Source organism: Pseudophryne corroboree, chromosome 4 (genome assembly GCF_028390025.1).
Source record: "Pseudophryne corroboree isolate aPseCor3 chromosome 4, aPseCor3.hap2, whole genome shotgun sequence".
Classification (NCBI taxonomy): Eukaryota; Metazoa; Chordata; class Amphibia; order Anura; family Myobatrachidae; genus Pseudophryne; species Pseudophryne corroboree.
In genome coordinates, this window is record NC_086447.1 from 814,808,524 (window position 1) to 814,828,551 (window position 20,028).

The 20,028-nt window shown below is 44.5% G+C and overlaps 1 protein-coding gene across 12 annotated transcripts in view; it reads left to right on the top strand.

The window, feature by feature from the left end:
- Window positions 1-20,028, top strand: part of WDPCP (WD repeat containing planar cell polarity effector) — an 804,278-nt gene that overhangs the window by 102,833 nt on the left and 681,417 nt on the right. For 9 of the 12 annotated variants that reach the window (XM_063918461.1, XM_063918450.1, XM_063918459.1 and 6 more), the window contains 2 exons: window positions 2,691-2,735; window positions 3,663-3,713. The exons of 2 other annotated variants lie outside the window; for them this stretch is intronic. In XM_063918461.1, the coding sequence (XP_063774531.1) occupies window positions 2,691-2,735; window positions 3,663-3,713 (96 nt within the window). The remainder of the gene's footprint in view (window positions 1-2,690; window positions 2,736-3,662; window positions 3,714-20,028) is intronic. One more of the 12 variants, XM_063918455.1, reaches the window with a different exon arrangement.

A 20,028-nucleotide genomic window follows, 5' to 3' on the forward strand; every position in this document is an offset into this window, starting at 1 on the left:
CGCACTACTTATCTTAGATTGACAATAAATCTGAGAAGGAAACTTCTGTGAGTTGAGGTGTTAAAAGATGGGTTATCCCAAATAGGTGTAACTAAGGAATACATGGATATAGAGTTATACCTAGTCCCAAAACCTGTGTTTAGAAGAGGTTGATGGTCTCATGTCTGAACAATTTAGGAAGGCCCCAGATAAAGGACAGAGAGGAACTTGGTGATTGTGTCAGGCATGTGGGCCCAGGGTGCTGGAATCTTGGTCAAGTGAGGCCAAATAAAGTTTGTTTTCTGGAAAGCTATGACCCTTATATTTAGTGGATTTCTGGAGGGCATCCTGCCTGAGCTTTTGAGGTTAGCCCTACTTGGAAAATTATTTTTGGGTACCCTAAATATTGATTGTGGGACCTCCATTAGTAGAGTCAGAAAGTAATATAATACAATATTTATAGCTATGACCCTGCCAAGCCACAATATTATCTGAGTTTTCCAAGCAGCCTGATCCTTATTCTAGATCGGGGTTGTTGAACGTTTTCTTGATAGATCATTAAAACCCCTGGATCATCCTAATGATTCTCATTCTAAATCTATAGCATTTAGGGGTCTATTCATGAAGCAGTGAAAAGAGTGGAGAAAGGAACCAGTGGAGAAGTTGCCCATAACAACCAATGGGCTTTGAAGGAAGCCTTTATCAAATACATTCTATAAAATGTAAGGGAGATACTGATTGGTTTCTATGGGCAACTTCTCCACTGGTCTGTTTCTCCACTCTTTTCACTGCTTCATGAATAGACCCTTAAATCAAAAATGGCAACCTAAAAAGAAATAAAATACTTAGGGATTTTGTTGTCACTTATGCATATGAAACCCTTTATCGAGAAAACTTTCCATTGCTCCTATCCAGAATAGCAAAGGATCTAACTACTTGGAAACCTCTGATAATCATGTGGCTGGGTAGGATCGTAGTTCTAATAAGAAAAATGCTTCCAAACCTATTTAGTGCAGGCTGTTCTTGTTTGTAACTCTTCGTTTTAGGCTACAAGTGGCTCCCTGCTGTGCTCTTCAGAGACTGACAGGCAGGAACCCTGGTGTGCATAGAAAAGACTTGCGCTTCCCTGAACTGCAGCCTTATCTCAAATAACTTCAGTTCTGACAAACTCCTGATGCTTTTCTGTATATATTGTCATCGTAGCTTTTTTATGTAAATGGCCTGCATTTTTTTTTCTTAGTGCAAATATTTTGCTATCAGGAAATTCAAATAAAATGCTGCTTATTTGTAAATTCTATCCCTAATTTGGTAGAATGACAGTTTGCAAATGAAAGTTTTTTTCTGATGCCTTCTGCGTAAAAAAAAAGTATATATTAAAAGGTCCCTGGATGTGGAACATGACGTGACTTTTGCTTTAATTATTTAGTCATATTTTCCTTAACCTATTACACAGTTCGCTCTCATTTTCACGTTTAGGGGAGTTTTTAAATTAACCACAGTAAATTACCATGGCTAATTGATCCCCCAAGGGCTATCCAATTAGCCCAAATGCTCCAGGAGGCAGGCAAAAAGTTTTTCTTAATAACGGTCTCGTTTTTGCATGGATTCAGGAATTTTTCCTGGATCCATATTGTTTTTGTGCAAAATGGGTAATTTTGCGTGATAAAAATAAAGGAGATGGAATTAAATTTCCCGATAATTACCATCGGGCAAAAATCAAGGTAGAAGTTTGAGTTTTATTTAATTTTTTTATTCAAAAAATTACCGGATTATTCAATTAAATTCCCCCCTTAGTAACTGATTGATAGATTTTGTTGTTCTTCCTCTGTCACAACCTTTCCCATCTTTATCACTGTTCTCTCATTTTTGTGAGTTTACAGTTTCCCTTTTTTGGTTTATGCTTTGCCGTGATTTTGGAGGTGTTAAGAAAACCTAAAATAGATATGATTTAATTGTATTCATTACCAAAAATGTTCATCTAGCTGAGTTCTAGCCCCGTACTTCCTGCAATGATCCATCTTCAAACCACCAGCTTAAAACATTTAGCCAAAATCACAGGTGCTATTCTACAGAAGGGTTTCTCATAATGGAATGACTACATTTAAATGCACTTTTGTGCAGACAATATACCTGATGGGACGTAATGTTGGCGTTATACAGGTCGAGGCCCAAAGAGGGAGCACTGTGTATGTTTTTTTTTTTTGGCTTTTAACCCACTGTTAAAACAACTTTTTCTTGAAGCTGGTTATTTTGTGCCAACACCTCTGCAACATGGCTGTTTCACAGTATATTTGGGATGTGTATGTCTTATTTATTATAATTATATATAAGACACCCATAATCATAAATAGCCCACATTTCTGCAAAACCGATTATTTGAACGGTCCTACGCCACTGCGGGAACATCAACTGCATGCTGAGCGAATCCGCAGCCCTTCTAGCAGAGATCAAATGTTAATTTATTGTTAAATTAAAATCGGACTCTGGAAGATACCGGGAACAATTTCTTACATTGTTGTTAGGAGTTCAGAGGAAGTATTGATGTGGAAAAAGAGTTTAATGGCATTTGCTAGAGAGCTGTGTTAAACCAATTGAGTGTGGCTGATATGCAGCACGGAGCAGTGTATTGCATGTCTGGCTGAAATCAAGTGCTTCCAGGGCTCTGTAGAAATGATTTTTTTTTTCTTCTTTTCCCTTTTTTTTTAATCTAGATGAAGATCTGGGAGTGCATCATTATCACGAAAAGAAGGAAGCAGGTAATGTAAACACTTCCTATTATTCTGTATTCACTTTGCCAAATGTATGGCCAATGGGTGCTTCATATAAAGCAGGTGGCGCATAAATAATGGATCCAAGAATAAATATTTGTTTGTTACACTGTAAAACCTCAAACCGACAAGTAATCTCGGTGTTTTATTCCTTGACTGGTTTCAGCCGGGCAGTGTGTTGCCTGTGTATAGCACTTCACATTAGTGTACATAGTCCTTGGTAACGCAAGGCCCCGAACTGCAAGGCTGTAGGTATGACAGAAAGGGAAAGCTTGGCTCGTTTGGCAGTTTCACTCCTGCTGTTTGTGTGTTTTAGAACTAGTTGTGCAATGTTGATGACATGCCAGTTCTCATCCTCAAGTCAGTGTCTCATTTATTTATTTATTATTGAAATTCTCTCCTCTGCCAGCAGAGGGCATTGCACGCTCATGAGTAGGCTTCGGTCTTTTCACCGTGCATCTGTAGCTGGTATCTGAAATAGGCATTTCAGAAGTAAATGATCAATTTTCTTTATCTGATTAATTTGGTTAATCCTAGAAGTTTCACAAAGGGCCAAAAGGTCCCTACGGCTAAAGTTGCTCCTTGTTCCAGGCCTGAGCTGAGCAGAGGTTTGTGTGGGCATCCCTTGTCCTGTGTTTGCAACCACTATGGTCTTGATGACAGATTGGCTCTGGATTCAGTTGCAGATCATTTTCTTACGTGATGAGATTGGAAACTTGGAATACAGACTCACATGCTGGTAGAATTGGACTCCTCTGCCTTCACAACGTAGTCACAGGTCACTTAGTAAAATCATCATCATCTTTTGGCACTTGATATTTTACAGATGTGCTACTGGATTAATACAGAATATAATTAAACCGAAGTATCTGTTGTTCTCGGTGTCAGTGACTATATCTCCTTATTTCCTTGTAGCTCCTTACCCCGAGTATGGCTTCATGGAGGAGAAGCAGCACCTTGCCGAATGTAAGAACAATTATGCCGCCAGCCGGATAAACTACTGTATCTGCATTTTGCCCATCTCTTGGAGGCAGCCCCTCTGTGCAATGCCTCTATGTCCCAATTTTGTAAGGTTCTCTGACCGATTGTGTGCATAGATTCCTTACAGACTTGCAGAACAAAGCTAGTTGTGGATTTGGTTGAGCGACCTTTAGATACAGCATGTCTGCATGTAGGTTAGTAATTATCCCCATTTAGTGTCTCCGGGCCTGATTGCGGACAGCTGCAAAAGCCAGATTTACTACTTTACGCTACTGCGAGGATCCGTAGGGCTAATGTGGGGGCGTGTGCGTCGGGTAGCGGAAAGTCGTGCTGCCCACTGATTCCACTCCGGCTGATGCAACCGCCGTCATTTAGTATCAGACAATTGCTAGGTGCAAGAGATCCGTCAGAGACAGGCTACCCTTCCGCATACGCACCACTTAGAATGGCACGGAGCTTTGGATACACTCCCAGGACAGCCCCACAAGTTACTATGGTTACGCGTGATCGCATTGTCACCACCTAGTTCATGCCCCAAAATGCCCTAATTCCAAAGAAAAATCCGATACGTCCAAGTTCCATCCAGCGGATATACTCAGAAATGCGTAAATTGGCATCTGCGTGTGCTCTGCATGCAAATACTCACCAAATATGTCCATGCCCTGTGATCTGTGCCCTTCCATGTCTACTACACACTGGCGTGTCTATAATGGGTGCAATGTGTTCTGTGCACACAGGCCCCTGGGTTGAGGGGGCCCACACACCGCCACACCCTGAACCCATTTAATTATACTTATTGCTCCGTTGGCCTGGCACTGGCTGCAGAGCTGCAAATATCACAGGGAAAATGGCCACCTTGGCCATTTTCTAGTGATTCATGCATGCGCAAAAGCGATGTCCCCAGGAACGAGTCATGGACGCCATGTTCCCGGAGACCTGCGCGTGCACAGTAGGCTGGCACAATGCTAGAGAAGAGGGGGCCTGATTGGATCCTTTGCACAGACCCCCTTCTCTCTTAAAGCGCACAGAGTGTGTAAGTTACATGTATCCTTTTTGTTGTACACCTCCCTAATCATTAATAAGTCTGCAGACATTTAAATATTTGGAACTGCATTAGCTAGGCCACAGAGTTAGTGCACACTATTGCTGTGGCCAAAATTGTGTGTAATAGGGGGATATACAATTAGCCCCGGTAATTTACCAGGGCTAATTGTCCCGCTGGAGACTATCTGATTAGCCTCGATAAGCCGGCACGAGACGCGGCTTATTGGGAATTTTGTTTCACCTGTCCCCGGAAGCAGTCCTGTTTTCATGCGGTAATGTTACTGTTTCTACCGAAAACACACAGGTTTCACTGAACCTATGTGTTTTCGGGAGATAATGTGTTCTTTACAGGCGACCAAATTGGATAGCCTGTAAAAAAAAATTATCGGTGAAACATAGGAAAGTTACCCGATATTGTTTTACCTCTAATTGGATATCCCCCATAGTGTTACTTACCCTGCGATCTGTCCCTTTACTGGAGGGTTGGCTAAATCCAAAGATTGATGTCTAAAACTATGGGCATTTATATGTAGAGTTAAGTATGTATTATCATTGTGAAACCCTTCTGGTAATTCATCAGACACATCATGCTGGTTGTATTGTAAAAAAAAAAAAAATCTAATAGACAAATACGTGTATAGCATTACTAGATTACAATTGAAATGCTTCATTTTATAAATAATTAAACTCAACAGGACAGAAAAACACAGTGACACAAACCAGAAGCACAACAAAGCTTACCGGCCTGACAGTAGAGTAGAGCCCTAATAAGCTGTATCAGGTGACGCTTTGTGCTCTGTCATGCAGGTGAGCTGCCTGCCCTGCCCCTTGTGATGCACAGTTCCCACCATGCTGTGTTCTTCTCTTGCAAGAGATTTTCTTCTCTTTCTTCCTTTACCGCCAAGTTTTGTACTCCTGCTTTCATCTTTCCTTTAATGGAGATTCCAAACTCCTAAGGTATGGCAATGAGAGTTTAGCAATCTTGAGTAGGATATTTTCGCACACTGCTCTGCTTCAGTACAGTGTCTCAAGACAAGCGTGGAACTCAACTTTTGCCAGCCACTACCAAGAAAGAGCCTGTTCATTTTGCTGTGTTGTTTCTGTGATGCATGGAACAAATTTTCTTTACTTTTGAGAAATCCTTATGTCAGCCGTGTGTGTGTGTGTGTGTGTGTGTGTTTGTGTAGCCACAACATATGTTGTTTTGTCTACCGTATGTCTTATATACAGCATACCCAGAGCATGTCATTCATACACATGTTGAGCTGTATTGTGCGCCCTCTCCTACCTTCTGACGGCTCTCATGGTGGTTGCAAGAGACAAGGTAGTAGGTACATTGGGGGTGGGCTGCGGTGTGTGTGTGCACGTGTATATACACTGTCGAGTCACCTTATTATGACCACCAGCTAATAGCCAGAGTAACCGCCATGTGCAGCACGATCAGCTATAGCAGGCTGAACTGTTTTAGATACATGTCTGGTAGCCTTCAGGTTCATTTTGACGGTGAGCTACTCCACTATAGCGTGTCGTTCTGCGCTCACATACCTTCGTAGCTGACATTCACCTCTCACATCAACCGCACGTGGTGCAGCGCAGTTTCCATGTCAGTTATTCGCCATTTATCCAGTCACGATACACCTTCACCACAGCAGCATGCAAACAGTTCACAAACAGCGCTGTTTCAGAAATACTGCCACCCTTGGCCTGAGAGCCGATAATCAGCCCTTTTTGCAACTCTGATAAATCGCCCCTTTTCCCCATGACAGCAACGAGTGATATGTGTGCAGATAGCATATCACACACCTTATATACCCACCAAGCCAGCGCACGACATGTGACATACTTCATGGTCTACTGGCGGCCGACATCAAATGTAGGACCGTGTGTGTGTGTGTGTATATATATGTATATGTGTGTGAGTGTGTGTGTGTGTGTGTGTGTGTGTATATATATATATATATATATCCCAAATGGGACTGGCACTCTCCTGACTGGCGTTCAAGTACCCCGGTGCCTTCTGTAGTAGCAGCAATGTAGAAATCCAAAAAGAACAGCGGCACTCGAGGGTTTAAGTGAAGCAATCAAATTGTATTCAAAAAATGTTTACAGAAAAGCCAACGTTTCGGGGCTTACATGCCCCTTTGTCAAGGTGTGTTACTGTGAGTAGTGCAAGAGCTTACCTTATATCCCAGTGGAGTTCAAACGCAGTGCAGGTGTGTGGATGGAGCCGCCGGACTTCCGGTCGCGGCTCTGTGACGTATGAGGTGTTGCGCCTGTTGCTATGGTGACCGGAACGCCAAAGACGCCGGCCGCGATTGGGCGGTGTCCGGGTGAAGGAGCGCGTGGCCATGGCAACGGGAACGCTAGGGTGCTAAGTGCTTTAAAGGGTGTATCCGTGAGCAGCCGTGTTGAATAAAAGCATGTGAAAAAAGTGTGCCGTGCTCGCTGCCTAAGTGCATGGGAACCATTACTTCACCATGGGGCACGGTGTGGTCCGGGAGCCAAGGGATGGGTGAATGTATCAAAACCTGGTGGGTGCCAGACTGTTGTTGTTGTATATGTATATGTAACTATACAGGGAATAGGTGGAACGTTTTAATGTGAACTTTGGTCTCAGATATCATATGTCTGACACACAGCCCGAATTATGCTCTAATGGGGGGAAATGACATGGCCCAATGTGTGACCAGTGTCACTGCTGATGGCAGTGTCTGTGCCTAATGGGGGCCTAGGGCCTATGGGATGGAGGCGGGCTTCCACCAGGTATTGACAGCCAAGGGCTTGTAGAAGAAGTGCAACTTTGAACAATGAACTGTGTGGGGATAAAAAAGTGACTTAATTTGGCTGTGCAGTCCTAGGACACGGTGTGGGGCTAATGTGCACTAAACTGTGCGAAACAAACTATAAGAAAATGTTCCATGAGAATTTCTCATTAAGCCCTCCTGGGCTGATGGTACCCAATTCGAAGATCCATTTAGATTCAATATGGAGTAGTCTCCGATCCCTATCCCCTCCTCTGATGCTGCGGGGTACGTGATCGATGATCTGATGTCTCAAATCGTTCAGTGAGTGACCCTTCAGGGCGAAGTGCCTTGCAACAGGTTGTTCTGATGGTTTGCCTGATAGGGCCTGCTTGATCGCGGACCTGTGGAGGGCCATCCTCTCTCTGAGTGTTCTGGTGGATTTGCCCACGTATACTAGGTGACACGGGCAGGTGAGAATGTATACTATGTGTGTAGTGGTACATGTAACCACGTGTCTAATCTGGTATGTTTTTTCTTTTTTTTTTTTTTTTTTTTTTCAAGCATCCGCATAAAAAAAAAAAAGAAAAAAAAAGAAAAAACATACCAGATTAGACACGTGGTTACATGTACCACTACACACATAGTATACATTCTCACCTGCCCGTGTCACCTAGTATACGTGGGCAAATCCACCAGAACACTCAGAGAGAGGATGGCCCTCCACAGGTCCGCGATCAAGCAGGCCCTATCAGGCAAACCATCAGAACAACCTGTTGCAAGGCACTTCGCCCTGAAGGGTCACTCACTGAACGATTTGAGACATCAGATCATCGATCACGTACCCCGCAGCATCAGAGGAGGGGATAGGGATCGGAGACTACTCCATATTGAATCTAAATGGATCTTCGAATTGGGTACCATCAGCCCAGGAGGGCTTAATGAGAAATTCTCATGGAACATTTTCTTATAGTTTGTTTCGCACAGTTTAGTGCACATTAGCCCCACACCGTGTCCTAGGACTGCACAGCCAAATTAAGTCACTTTTTTATCCCCACACAGTTCATTGTTCAAAGTTGCACTTCTTCTACAAGCCCTTGGCTGTCAATACCTGGTGGAAGCCCGCCTCCATCCCATAGGCCCTAGGCCCCCATTAGGCACAGACACTGCCATCAGCAGTGACACTGGTCACACATTGGGCCATGTCATTTCCCCCCATTAGAGCATAATTCGGGCTGTGTGTCAGACATATGATATCTGAGACCAAAGTTCACATTAAAACGTTCCACCTATTCCCTGTATAGTTACATATACATATACAACAACAACAGTCTGGCACCCACCAGGTTTTGATACATTCACCCATCCCTTGGCTCCCGGACCACACCGTGCCCCATGGTGAAGTAATGGTTCCCATGCACTTAGGCAGCGAGCACGGCGCACTTTTTTCACATGCTTTTATTCAACACGGCTGCTCACGGATACACCCTTTAAAGCACTTAGCACCCTAGCGTTCCCGTTGCCATGGTCACGCGCTCCTTCACCCGGACACCGCCCAATCGCGGCCGGCGTCTTTGGCGTTCCGGTCACCATAGCAACAGGCGCAACACCTCATACGTCACAGAGCTGCGACCGGAAGTCCGGCGGCTCCATCCACACACCTGCACTGCGTTTGAACTCCACTGGGATATAAGGTAAGCTCTTGCACTACTCACAGTAACACACCTTGACAAAGGGGCATGTAAGCCCCGAAACGTTGGCTTTTCTGAAAAAATTTTTTGAATACAATTTGATTGCTTCACTTAAACCCTCGAGTGCCGCTGTTCTTTTTGGATTTCTATATATATATATATGTGACATGTGGTGATGCCTGTGGCTGGAGAGGCACACTTGGGGCTGTAAAGGGGGGGAGGGGTTATGCACTTGTTGACCCCAACCCCTCCAGCACTCACTGACAGCAGCACCTCCAGCATTCACTTGCCCCAATGATCCCTCCGGCACTGACTCCCAGTCTGCGGCTGGAAGCTCCGGGTAAGAAGGAAGAAAGCTCAGTGATTCCTGCTGCTCGCGGCTGCATGCTCGGTGGGTAGGTTTGACAAGAGTGACTTCAATTAACCTTGCGGTCTACCGCAGACCGCAGGTTCCCAACATAGGTGGTAATGGGGATTTCTTTCCCCATTTACTGCCTATGCGCTCTGCTTGATTGGCTGTGTGCTCCTGGCAGGCCAATCAGGAGAGCGCTGTGACGTGGCACTCCCTGATTGGCTGGCGTGTCCCCAACTGACAGAAGTCACGAGGGGTCCCGGCATTCTAGGAAAGGAGATCCATGTGTAAACATGGATCCCCTTTAGTTGCGTGGTTCGGGTTTTTTTTTGTTTTGTTTTTTTAGTCATGTGGATGCCTACATGGAAAGAAGAGGACTGATCTACACTGTGATAAGGCTATCTATTTATCTATAACATTCACAATAAATGGGTAAGAGACACAGTACGCAATTGGCGTATGGGGTACCGTAAGGGTACGCACTTAGCGTAGCATACGCTCGGCCGTGATCGAGACGCACATGCGACACGCTCGCTCACAGCTTAATGCGTGGTGTCGAGCACGCTATAGGCGGTCGACTACCGTAATGCTACGCTACCAGCGTAGCGGACGCTCGAGTCCACGAGGAGAACACGAGCGGCGCAGAAGCTCACGGGATGACAATAAGTAAACCTTGAATGTAACACACAGAAAGGATACTCTTATACTATAAACCTTGAACTGAAATACTGTAACGATGTAACGCTGCTTAACCTGGTTAATGCTAAAGCTGCTTGAGCGTTTGAGACGCTCCTATTACCTTCTGCAATATAATAAACACACGATACCTTGCTAAGGTTCCAACACCTTTACTAACAAGCTTTTAGTTATATCGGAAAGGGGAAACAGTTTACAAGTCATACACTACAAGCTAACATATAATTCTAACAGAATATCTAGACAGAAATATACAATTGCGTCACAATCTTATACAATAACGGAGAGAGAGAGAATGGCCAATACAAACAGGGAACAAGTTGATTACAGAGAATTACTTGCACACACTGGGAACGATCGCTGCGCAGCTTCTGGTACCAGCTCCAAGTTAGTCAATATGAAAACCGTTTGTGGAGAGTGAGAGAGCTGCCCAGGCTGGCTGATCTTATATACACTGAGTACAGTACACTACAAAGGGACCTATAATCTCATTGTTCATTGGACACAGGAATGTCTCATCGCATCATAACAAAAGGTCATAGGTTAGTTTGAACAGGTGGGCTGCGACTATATCAAACTGCTCAGGTGGGAGGGAATCTGTAGATTCCCGCCGCATGGGTAATGAATCGCAAATATAGTAAATGTCCAGAAAATATTAATGGCCATAACTATACGCAGGAGCGACTAATCTTTACCGAAGCAGCACCGGATTGTTTCTAATAAAATGTTCTTTAGTTAGGTACCAGACACAGCTGCTCAAACCCTGTCTGACCCTTCGTACCATACAAAGAGGAATTCCTCTGTCCAGCGACCATTTACATTAAACAAACTTACAGTCATTATTAAGGGGAACATTATCTATAAAACATACTATTTGGTTTTATTATTTAACGATTGACTCGCCCGCTAGATGCACACAAACTCTACCGTAAATGCACATACCACGCGCTCGAGCGCATGGCCGAGGCGCCATCACGCGGCTGCGAGTATCCGCACGCACGGGAGAGAATGTGCACGTGCAGCAGGCACGCGCATGGGGTGGATATATGGCAACGTGCAGCATGATATTTTTCCGACTTTGACAGTCCACCCTTTGGCAGTCATTAATAACTGCCACTTCCTAAAACAGTTCAAAAAAGAAAAATATATGTCATAGAGTAAATACCATCTTATGATTGGGTAAAGGGAGGAGAGGATCAGGTGGGAAAAAGGTATGACCTAGTGAGATAGTAGAATTATGTGTGTATGAATCCATGTTTGAGGGGTCATGTATCATCGTGCCGTACGTGTTTTAGATCAAGCTTCGAGGTATTGCGAAGTATACATTTGAATTCCTTCTTATCCCGTATTAAGGGTCTGTGGATGGGCTGTCAAACTTTACCGAGCTCTTTTTGGCTTTTAGTTGTAACAAAATGGGGGAGCACATTTTAGTTGATGATACATGAGGGGGGGGATATGTAAGTGCTGATATCTGTGCCTATATTCCCTATTGACTATGTGTGTCATTACCTGAAGGTTGTAGAAATTAAGATAAGAAGCAATTATGGTAAAACTATGTGAGTTTAATATACATTTGCTGATTGAGGTCTTGTCTTGTGTCTTGTCTCGATGTACATGTTGACTGTAGTCTCCTGATGCTTTTGCTATAAATGACGGCAAAAGTTTTTCCATTGTCCAGAAAGCTAGTCACTAAAATAGTTGGGCTATCGTAAAATTTAAAGTCACTAGGGAAAATGGGGCTTGTAGCATAGTTCATCAATGGTCTGTATAAAAGAGGTTGTCAAATTCTTCTTCCAAGCGGATGTCTTTGTACCTTGGAGGAAAACAAAGGAGAGACGGGTGAAAGAAACGGACCGTGGAATCACATTTTCATCACAACATTATCTCTATCGTTGGGTCATACATCAAATTAGTTGTTAGTACAGTGTCTTCGCTCCTTAGACTCATCACCCTGGTATTACTTTTACGCTTCGCTAAAACCCGAACGCATCTAAATATCAGGCCAACCAATATGACGACTCCCAGAATACACTAAAGAAATTTCCCTACATCCATAATAATACCTTGGGCCCATTCTCCTAAGCCCGAGAACCAATTTCGTGGGTTCAACCATGACACCCAACTGGTCAGCTCATTACCCACAGCAGCGAGTGTGAGATTGTGTTTACTTCGAAACTCCCACTTTAATTGTAAAATGTCATCCATCTTTTGGTCTATGACCTCGGCTGGGTCCTCCGTGCTGTTTGTAATGTACGTGCAGCACTTTATTCCATATTGAGTTGCTAGGGTAACACAATACCCGCCTGTCACAGCTGTGAGGTAATTGAGAATCATCCTATACTGAACCAGTTCTGTTTTGTAGGCCTGTAACTCTTTCCCAGTGTACCTGAATGTGTCGTCATACATTTCGGTGATATTGTCTAATAAATTTGCAAGCGCAGATATATATTTGTAATTTATCACTCCTCTGGCGGTACGAGTGATATCTAACGCGAGTAGGAATTGAATCCCGGTGGATTCATGGATTAGGTCAGAGGCTGAATGCTCTGTCCTCTCTATCAGGTGCCGTTTAACGACGTGCTCGTAATGAGTGTGAGTATAAGGAGCTTGGGCACTGCGGTGAATATCTTTCATTTTGTTATGGGTTACAGTCATTACTTCAGGCAGTACTTTTCCAATATAGCACAATCCCTCTGAGTTTGGGGCAAGCCACTTATACGCCTTCCTCCTGCATATGAAATATGCATCATCGGGGAGAACATATGGGACGGAGTATGACATTATCATGTTACAAATTTTCCATGTGAAATCTCCTAACCCTAATTCTCCCATCTGTTTAGTACACGTATCAGTTTGTACGATCTGTGCACAGTATCCTGGTGATACTTCTTCAACTCGCATGGTCTTACTTCCTAAGGTGTACCTATACCGGAAAAATTTCCTATGGTCGGCTATCTGGCGTATAAGTTCTGTGTCTATGGGCATTCTGTCGGGTCTGTATGAAAATGTCATGGTTTGATTACTCCATGACACTTCCCAATTTCCCGGCTTTCGGGGATTGGAAATGTTAAAGCACACTAAGGACCTATCCACATGATATTGGTGGAGCTTCAAACTAGGAGGACTAGAGATATTAAACCTCTTGTCCACCGGCCTCCCACCACTTAGCTCAAGTACCTCTCCTACAGTTAAAGGGAATGGTACTAGTCCTGATTTGCTATGGCCTTGAGGTACTTGAGAGCATACCCAACAGTCTGTCTGATTTAACACTTTACCCACTAAGGAGTGATAGTCACTCAATGGATGCCAGTCCATGTGGACATTAAAACTGGACTGACATTTCTTTATGCACCCATCCTCAACTATATTGTCACAATGCCTACAGATGCAGTTCTCTAACAATCCTTCACAATTCCTTCTATTGTCAATGCTACCAGATCGTTTTCTGATACTCGCCTTTACTCTGAGATTATGTTGTTCTTGGAAATCTACGCCTGCATCCTGGTCATCAGAACCCATTCCCGATCCTTTCTCGACCTCCATGGTACTCTCACCGAAACAGACTGCTCTGGTCAACATCATGGTCAACAGGAAAATCCGGATCACAGTCTCTTGGGGCAAGTCCATCTTAGAGGAATAAAAGGGGAAAAATAAGAAGGGGGAAAGGGAAATAGGAGGGAGGTGGGAACTGGAGAAAATAACAAATGGGAAAAAGAAATCTGGCTCGACAAGCTTCCGGTCTTGTTATTCTCAGCGCTCAGGTGTCGTCTCAATCCTCCCTGAACAGACACTCTAGTGATACAACCTCTACCGTCTGTTCTTTATCACGGGACCTCTCTGGGTCAGTGACCTTTTTACAATGAGACGAATGGACCCAAGTCTCTCTCTCGGCAACCTTCAAAGCAGTTGTGCTGGTCAATAAGACTTGATATGGTCCTTCCCATCTGTCAATAAGGCAACCTGAGCGTAGAAAATTCTGTATCATTACATAATCCCCAGGTTCAATGTCATGACAATTACTGTCTGGCAAATCAGGAATCACCAACTTTAGATTATCATTCTGATTCCTCAATTGCTTACTCATCTTAACCAAGTACTTTACGGTTACTTCATTGTTACATTTCAAATCATCCTGGGGGTTAATCATAACATGGGGTTGTCGACCAAACAGAATTTCAAAAGGAGACAGATTAAGAGGGGACCTGGGAGTGGTTCTGATGCTGTATAATACAATTGGCAAAGCTTCGGGCCATAACAGTCCTGTTTCAGTCATTACCTTGCTCAATTTATTTTTAATAGTGCTGTTAACTCTTTCCACCTTCGCACTCGCCTGGGGGCGATACGGAGTGTGCAGCTTACTATTAATTCCCATCAACTTACACATTGTTTGAAAGACTTCACCTGTGAAATGGGTACCCCTATCACTTTCAATGGTTCTAGGGACACCGTACCTACACACAAATTCCTGTACAATTTTCTTTGCAGTAAATACAGCGGTATTTGTGGCCGCGGGAAATGCTTCAACCCAATTTGAGAATACATCAATACAGACCAAAACATACTTTAAATTTCTACAAGGTGGTAATTGTATGAAATCAATCTGTATTACCTGGAAAGGGCCATCTGTCGGAGGGATATGGGATGGCTCTGTCGGTATTGCCTTTCCGATATTCTTCCTCAAGCAGGTGAGACATGTCATTGCTCTTTTACCCGCATGGGAGGAAAATCCTGGGGCGCCCCAATAAGCTCTTACTAGCTTACACATTCCTTCTTTGCCTAGATGAGTCAGCCCGTGTGCTGCTTCCGCTAGACTTGGAAGGTATGCTCTGGGTGCCACTGACTTACCATGTCCATCTGTCCAGAGTCCTGAGGACTCCTGGCCATATCCTTTTGACCTCCAGACTGCCTTTTCCTGTGGGGAATACAAATGTTGCATTTCACACAATTTCTGTGTGTTTACGGTATTAAATACCATCAGTCGTGTACTATCTGTTTGTATGGGGTTACCGGCTGCTGATTTAGCAGCTTCGTCTGCTCGGCTGTTACCAAGTGATACCGGGTCTTGGCTATATGTGTGAGCTTTACACTTGATAACAGCCACTCTGTCGGGTTCCTGTATCGCTGTCAGAAGTCTTTTGATGTGGGCTGCATGCGCTACGGGTGTGCCAGCTGCCGTCATGAAATTTCTGAGGCGCCATAGGGCCCCGAAATCATGGACTACTCCGAAGGCGTACCTAGAATCTGTGTAAATGTTGGCTGATTTGCCCTTAGCCAATTCACATGCTCTGGTTAGGGCAACCAGTTCAGCAACTTGTGCTGAGTGTGGTGGGCCTAGCGGTTCTGCTTCTATGGTACCTTGGTCATCTACGACTGCGTATCCAGTACACAAGTCTCCCGAGTCCGTCTGTCTGTGACAACTACCGTCAGTGTAGAAGGTAAAATCTACATCTTCCAGTGGGTTGTCACTGATGTCAGGCCTTGCCGTGAAATTTTGGGTCAAATATTCCATACAATCATGCGTGTCATCCCCTGTATTAAATCCTCCTTCACCATCACTCTCATCCTCCACCCTTTGTGCCTGTCCAGGCACACCTGGGAGATACTTTGCAGGATTTAATGCGCTGCATCTCCTTATGGTGATGTTTACAGGGGCCATCAATGCCAATTCCCATCTTGTAAACCGCGCTGATGAGACGTGTCTGGTTTGGGCAGAATTCAGTAAGGCTGACACTGCATGTGGTGTATGAATTGTGAGGTTGTGTCCTAGCACTACATCTTCGCTTTTTGTGACTAGCAATGCTATTGCTGCAACACTTCGCAAGCATGTGGGGAGGGATCGCGCTACCGTATCTAGCTGAGCGCTATAGTAGGCTACCGGCCTGCTGGCATCACCATGCTTCTGGGTTAAGACACCTGCTGCGCACCCAGCACTCTCTGTTCCGTACAGCTCAAAGGGTTTCCCATAGTCTGGCATACCTAATGCTGGTGCCTGCGTTAGGCACTGTTTAAGTCTCTCAAATGCCATCTCAGATTCGTCTGTATGCGAAATCTGATCAGGTTTGTTTGAGGAGACCATCTCCTGCAAAGGTAGGGCTAGTATGGATAAACCTGGGATCCAGTTACGGCAATACCCACACATTCCTAAAAACGTTCTAATCTGTTGCTGGGTTTGTGGCAGGGTCATGTCACGAATTGCTTGAATTCTATCAGCGGTAAGGTGTCTCAGTCCTTGTGTTAGACAGTGTCCCAAATACTTCACACGGGTCTGGCATAATTGTAACTTGTCCTTGGAAACCTTGTGTCCTGTGTCTGAAAGATGAAACAGGAGTTGTTTCGTATCTCTCAGGGACGCTTCCAGTGAATCTGAACACAGTAGGAAATCATCCACATACTGTATCAATATTGATCCACTCTCTGGTTGGAAAGACTGTAAACAATCATGCAGAGCTTGTGAGAAAATTCTTGGACTGTCTATGAAACCTTGTGGTAATCGAGTCCAAGTGTACTGAACTCCTCTGTATGTGAATGCGAATAAGTATTGACTGTCAGGGTGCAGAGGTACCGAGAAAAAGGCGGAGCAGAGGTCAATCACAGTGAAAAATTTGGCTGTGGGAGGGATTTGCATAAGGATAACAGCTGGATTTGGCACTACGGGGAATTGACTCTCAACTATTTTGTTGATCCCTCTTAGATCCTGCACTAATCTGTAACCCCTCCCCCCACTCTTTTTAACAGGGAAGATGGGACTATTGGCAGTGCTGGACGTTCTTACCAGAATGCCCTGTTGTAGCAAGCGCTCTATTACAGGGAAGACTCCTAACTCCACCTCTGGCTTCAGAGGATATTGTGGGATTTTTGGAGCTATCCTACCATCTTTTACTTGCACAACTACTGGGGCTACGTTTGCCATCAATCCAGTGTCTTGTCCATCCTTGGTCCAAAGTGATTCCGGTATCTGGGAAATCATTTCCTCTACTTTGGACGGACACCTATTTACAACAACAGTGTGTGACATTAATCTTGTTGGGGAGTCTAGCATATCCTGCGCTTCCTGAGCGTGGTTTTCGGGTATGTCCAAGAACACACCTTCAGGAGTACAGTATATGACGCATCCCATTTTGCACAGTAAATCTCTCCCTAGGAGATTAGTCGGAGCCGATGCAGCCAGCAGAAAAGAATGCTTGGTATGCAAAGGCCCTATCGTAATCTCTGCAGGTTTGCTTAAAGGGTAGTGCTGTACTACTCCTGTTACTCCCATGACTGGAATTGTTTTACCAGTGGTTCTCATGCCCACGGTCGAATTTATCACTGACTTGGCCGCCCCCGTATCTACAAGGAAATTTAGAGATTTACCAGCTACATCAATTGTGACCTCGGGTTCACTTCCAAGGCTCGCAATTAATTTCACTGGCTGCAGATTACAGGTGTGGCCTCGCCCCTATGGTGCGTGGTGGCCTCCCTGCATTGCGCTGGCAGCTATTACCTGTGAAGGGGGTAAATGGGATCTATCAGTGACTTGCCAGTCTCTGTTTGGGGGATACCTTTTTGTTTCCCCTGCGTGTGGTTCATAACTCCGTCTCTGCGGTCCTTGATCCCAATTTCATGTGTCATGTCGTTGTCTAGGGGGTTGATATGATTTTTGTGCATTCTTTGTTCTACAGTCTCGTGCATAGTGTCCCTCTTTATGACAGAAATAACAAGTTACCACTTTTGACTTACCCACAGGGGTCTGAGATTTATACTGAGGTGGCTTTGTGGTCAGGGCCTGTATACTTACGGCCATTAATTTATCACTCTGCGACTCCCTGTGTCTGGTGATATTCCGATCATGATCAATAGCGGCCTCTCTCAAAGTAGCCACCGACAGACCTCGCCAACATGGTTGGGTGGTCTGTACCCTCGTCCTTAATACTTCCTTTAAACCATCCATTAACACAGATACTGCTACTTCTCTATGATTCACATTTGTCTTAATGTCTTCTATGCCTGTATACTTAGCCATTTCCTGTAGTGCCCGATGAAAATAATCAGTAGCTGTTTCTCCCTCTTTCTGTTTGATGGAGAAAATTTTGTTCCATTTGACAACAGCTGGAAAATACTCTCCTAACTGTAAATGTATTCTCTTTACATTATCTTGGTTGTACACATCCGTAAGGGGTACATCTTCATCTAATTTACAGTCAGCTAAAAATCTCGCTGAGTCGATATTGGAGGGTAAACATGCCCTCAGCAATATCTGCCAGTCTTTGTTATTGGGCTCCACAGTATTTCCTAGCTCTCTAATGTACTTCTGGCTTGCAACTAGATCTTTCCTAGGATCAGGGAATTCAGAAACCATTGATCTTAATTCCATTCGGGAAAAGGGGCAGTGCATGGCGATGTGTCTGAGAGGAGTGACTCCTGAAGTGTCAGTTTTCCCATTTGGCACTGCAATTACCCTAACGGGATTAAGTTCAATAACATCATTCTGAGTAGATTCTACAGCATGTGGTGAAATGGTTTCAGCATATTGTATGGTGCCGTACTTACCAGTTGATACGACCTCACCTGTCCCTCCACTAGGGGCCTTTGATACTGCTCTTACTGGTTGGGACGTACCCACTGTTGTTTCTGCTATGGTGGCTGCTAGAGAGAGTGCCGATATTGTTGTTGGCTCATCCTCTTGGTCACAATCCTGGGGAAAGTTTAAAACAGGGTACAGCTTGCACGGGTTAATATTAGCATCAACAATCTTGGTTACATTAGTCTTAACATTTATACAGTTACTAAGTGCATGTTTATCATTCACCAGTGTGCCATTCTCTGTAACCACCTTCTCTCCCGTTATGTATGGTGGAGGTGGCGCGGTGGCTATCAGTTTTCTGATAGGGTTAGATCCACCCGCTTGAGCCAATCCTCTTTGTATTTCACCTTCCTGTTGCCATAACTGTAAATAATCATAATGTTTGATCCGTCTCTTTGCAGATTTAATGAGACATATCCTTCTCCTTAGATTCTGTAACACCTCGGGACTAAAACTGCCTACCCGTGGGAACTTTTCCCCATCGTGCACAGTCATTCTTTCCCATTCATCGCACAAAACTTCTGTGTGTGAACCGTATTTCTCACACATTACATACCTTGCCGACCCGATTGGTCGGTTTACTAAGTCAACCCGAACCGAGGTTGATCGCCCCCTACCTGAACAACTGGCCCCCATCTTTGCAGGTGTTGCTTTCACTACCTCTGACCTTAAAATCAGGGTCTTCAGCGAACCCTTACAAAAACCAAGATGTCCGGGGTAGGCCGGCGGCGGAAGTTTACCGAGTACTCCACTCACTCGCCCACGTCGACCAATACGCCCACACACTGCCTTAGCGCTGGCGTACTCGAACTAGGGCCCCTGCGACCTGAACCTCTATTTACTGGAACATGTGGGTGTGATCCGCAGAGCACTTAACCCTTTCCAGTAACTATTGGTTGTTGGATAGTTCCCAAGTGACCAGCGAACTTCCCTTAAAATAAAAAAAATTACACAAATCACGTTAGAATGTACAAATAGCGTTTATGACCCCTCTAGCGTACGCAAATGGTACTGGGTCAAGTTACTAACTAATGCACACAATTACGTGCGGTACAATCGTTCTGCACATAAGCAACTAATCTTATGTGCAGAGCGACCAGTGGAATCGAAAATTGTGGCTGCGAATTCCTTCAGCCTGAGCTTAATGGCCTATATGGGTACCGCACCAACCCTTTCTGGTGTTGTGCTCTTTTACTCTTTATCTATAGCGGAC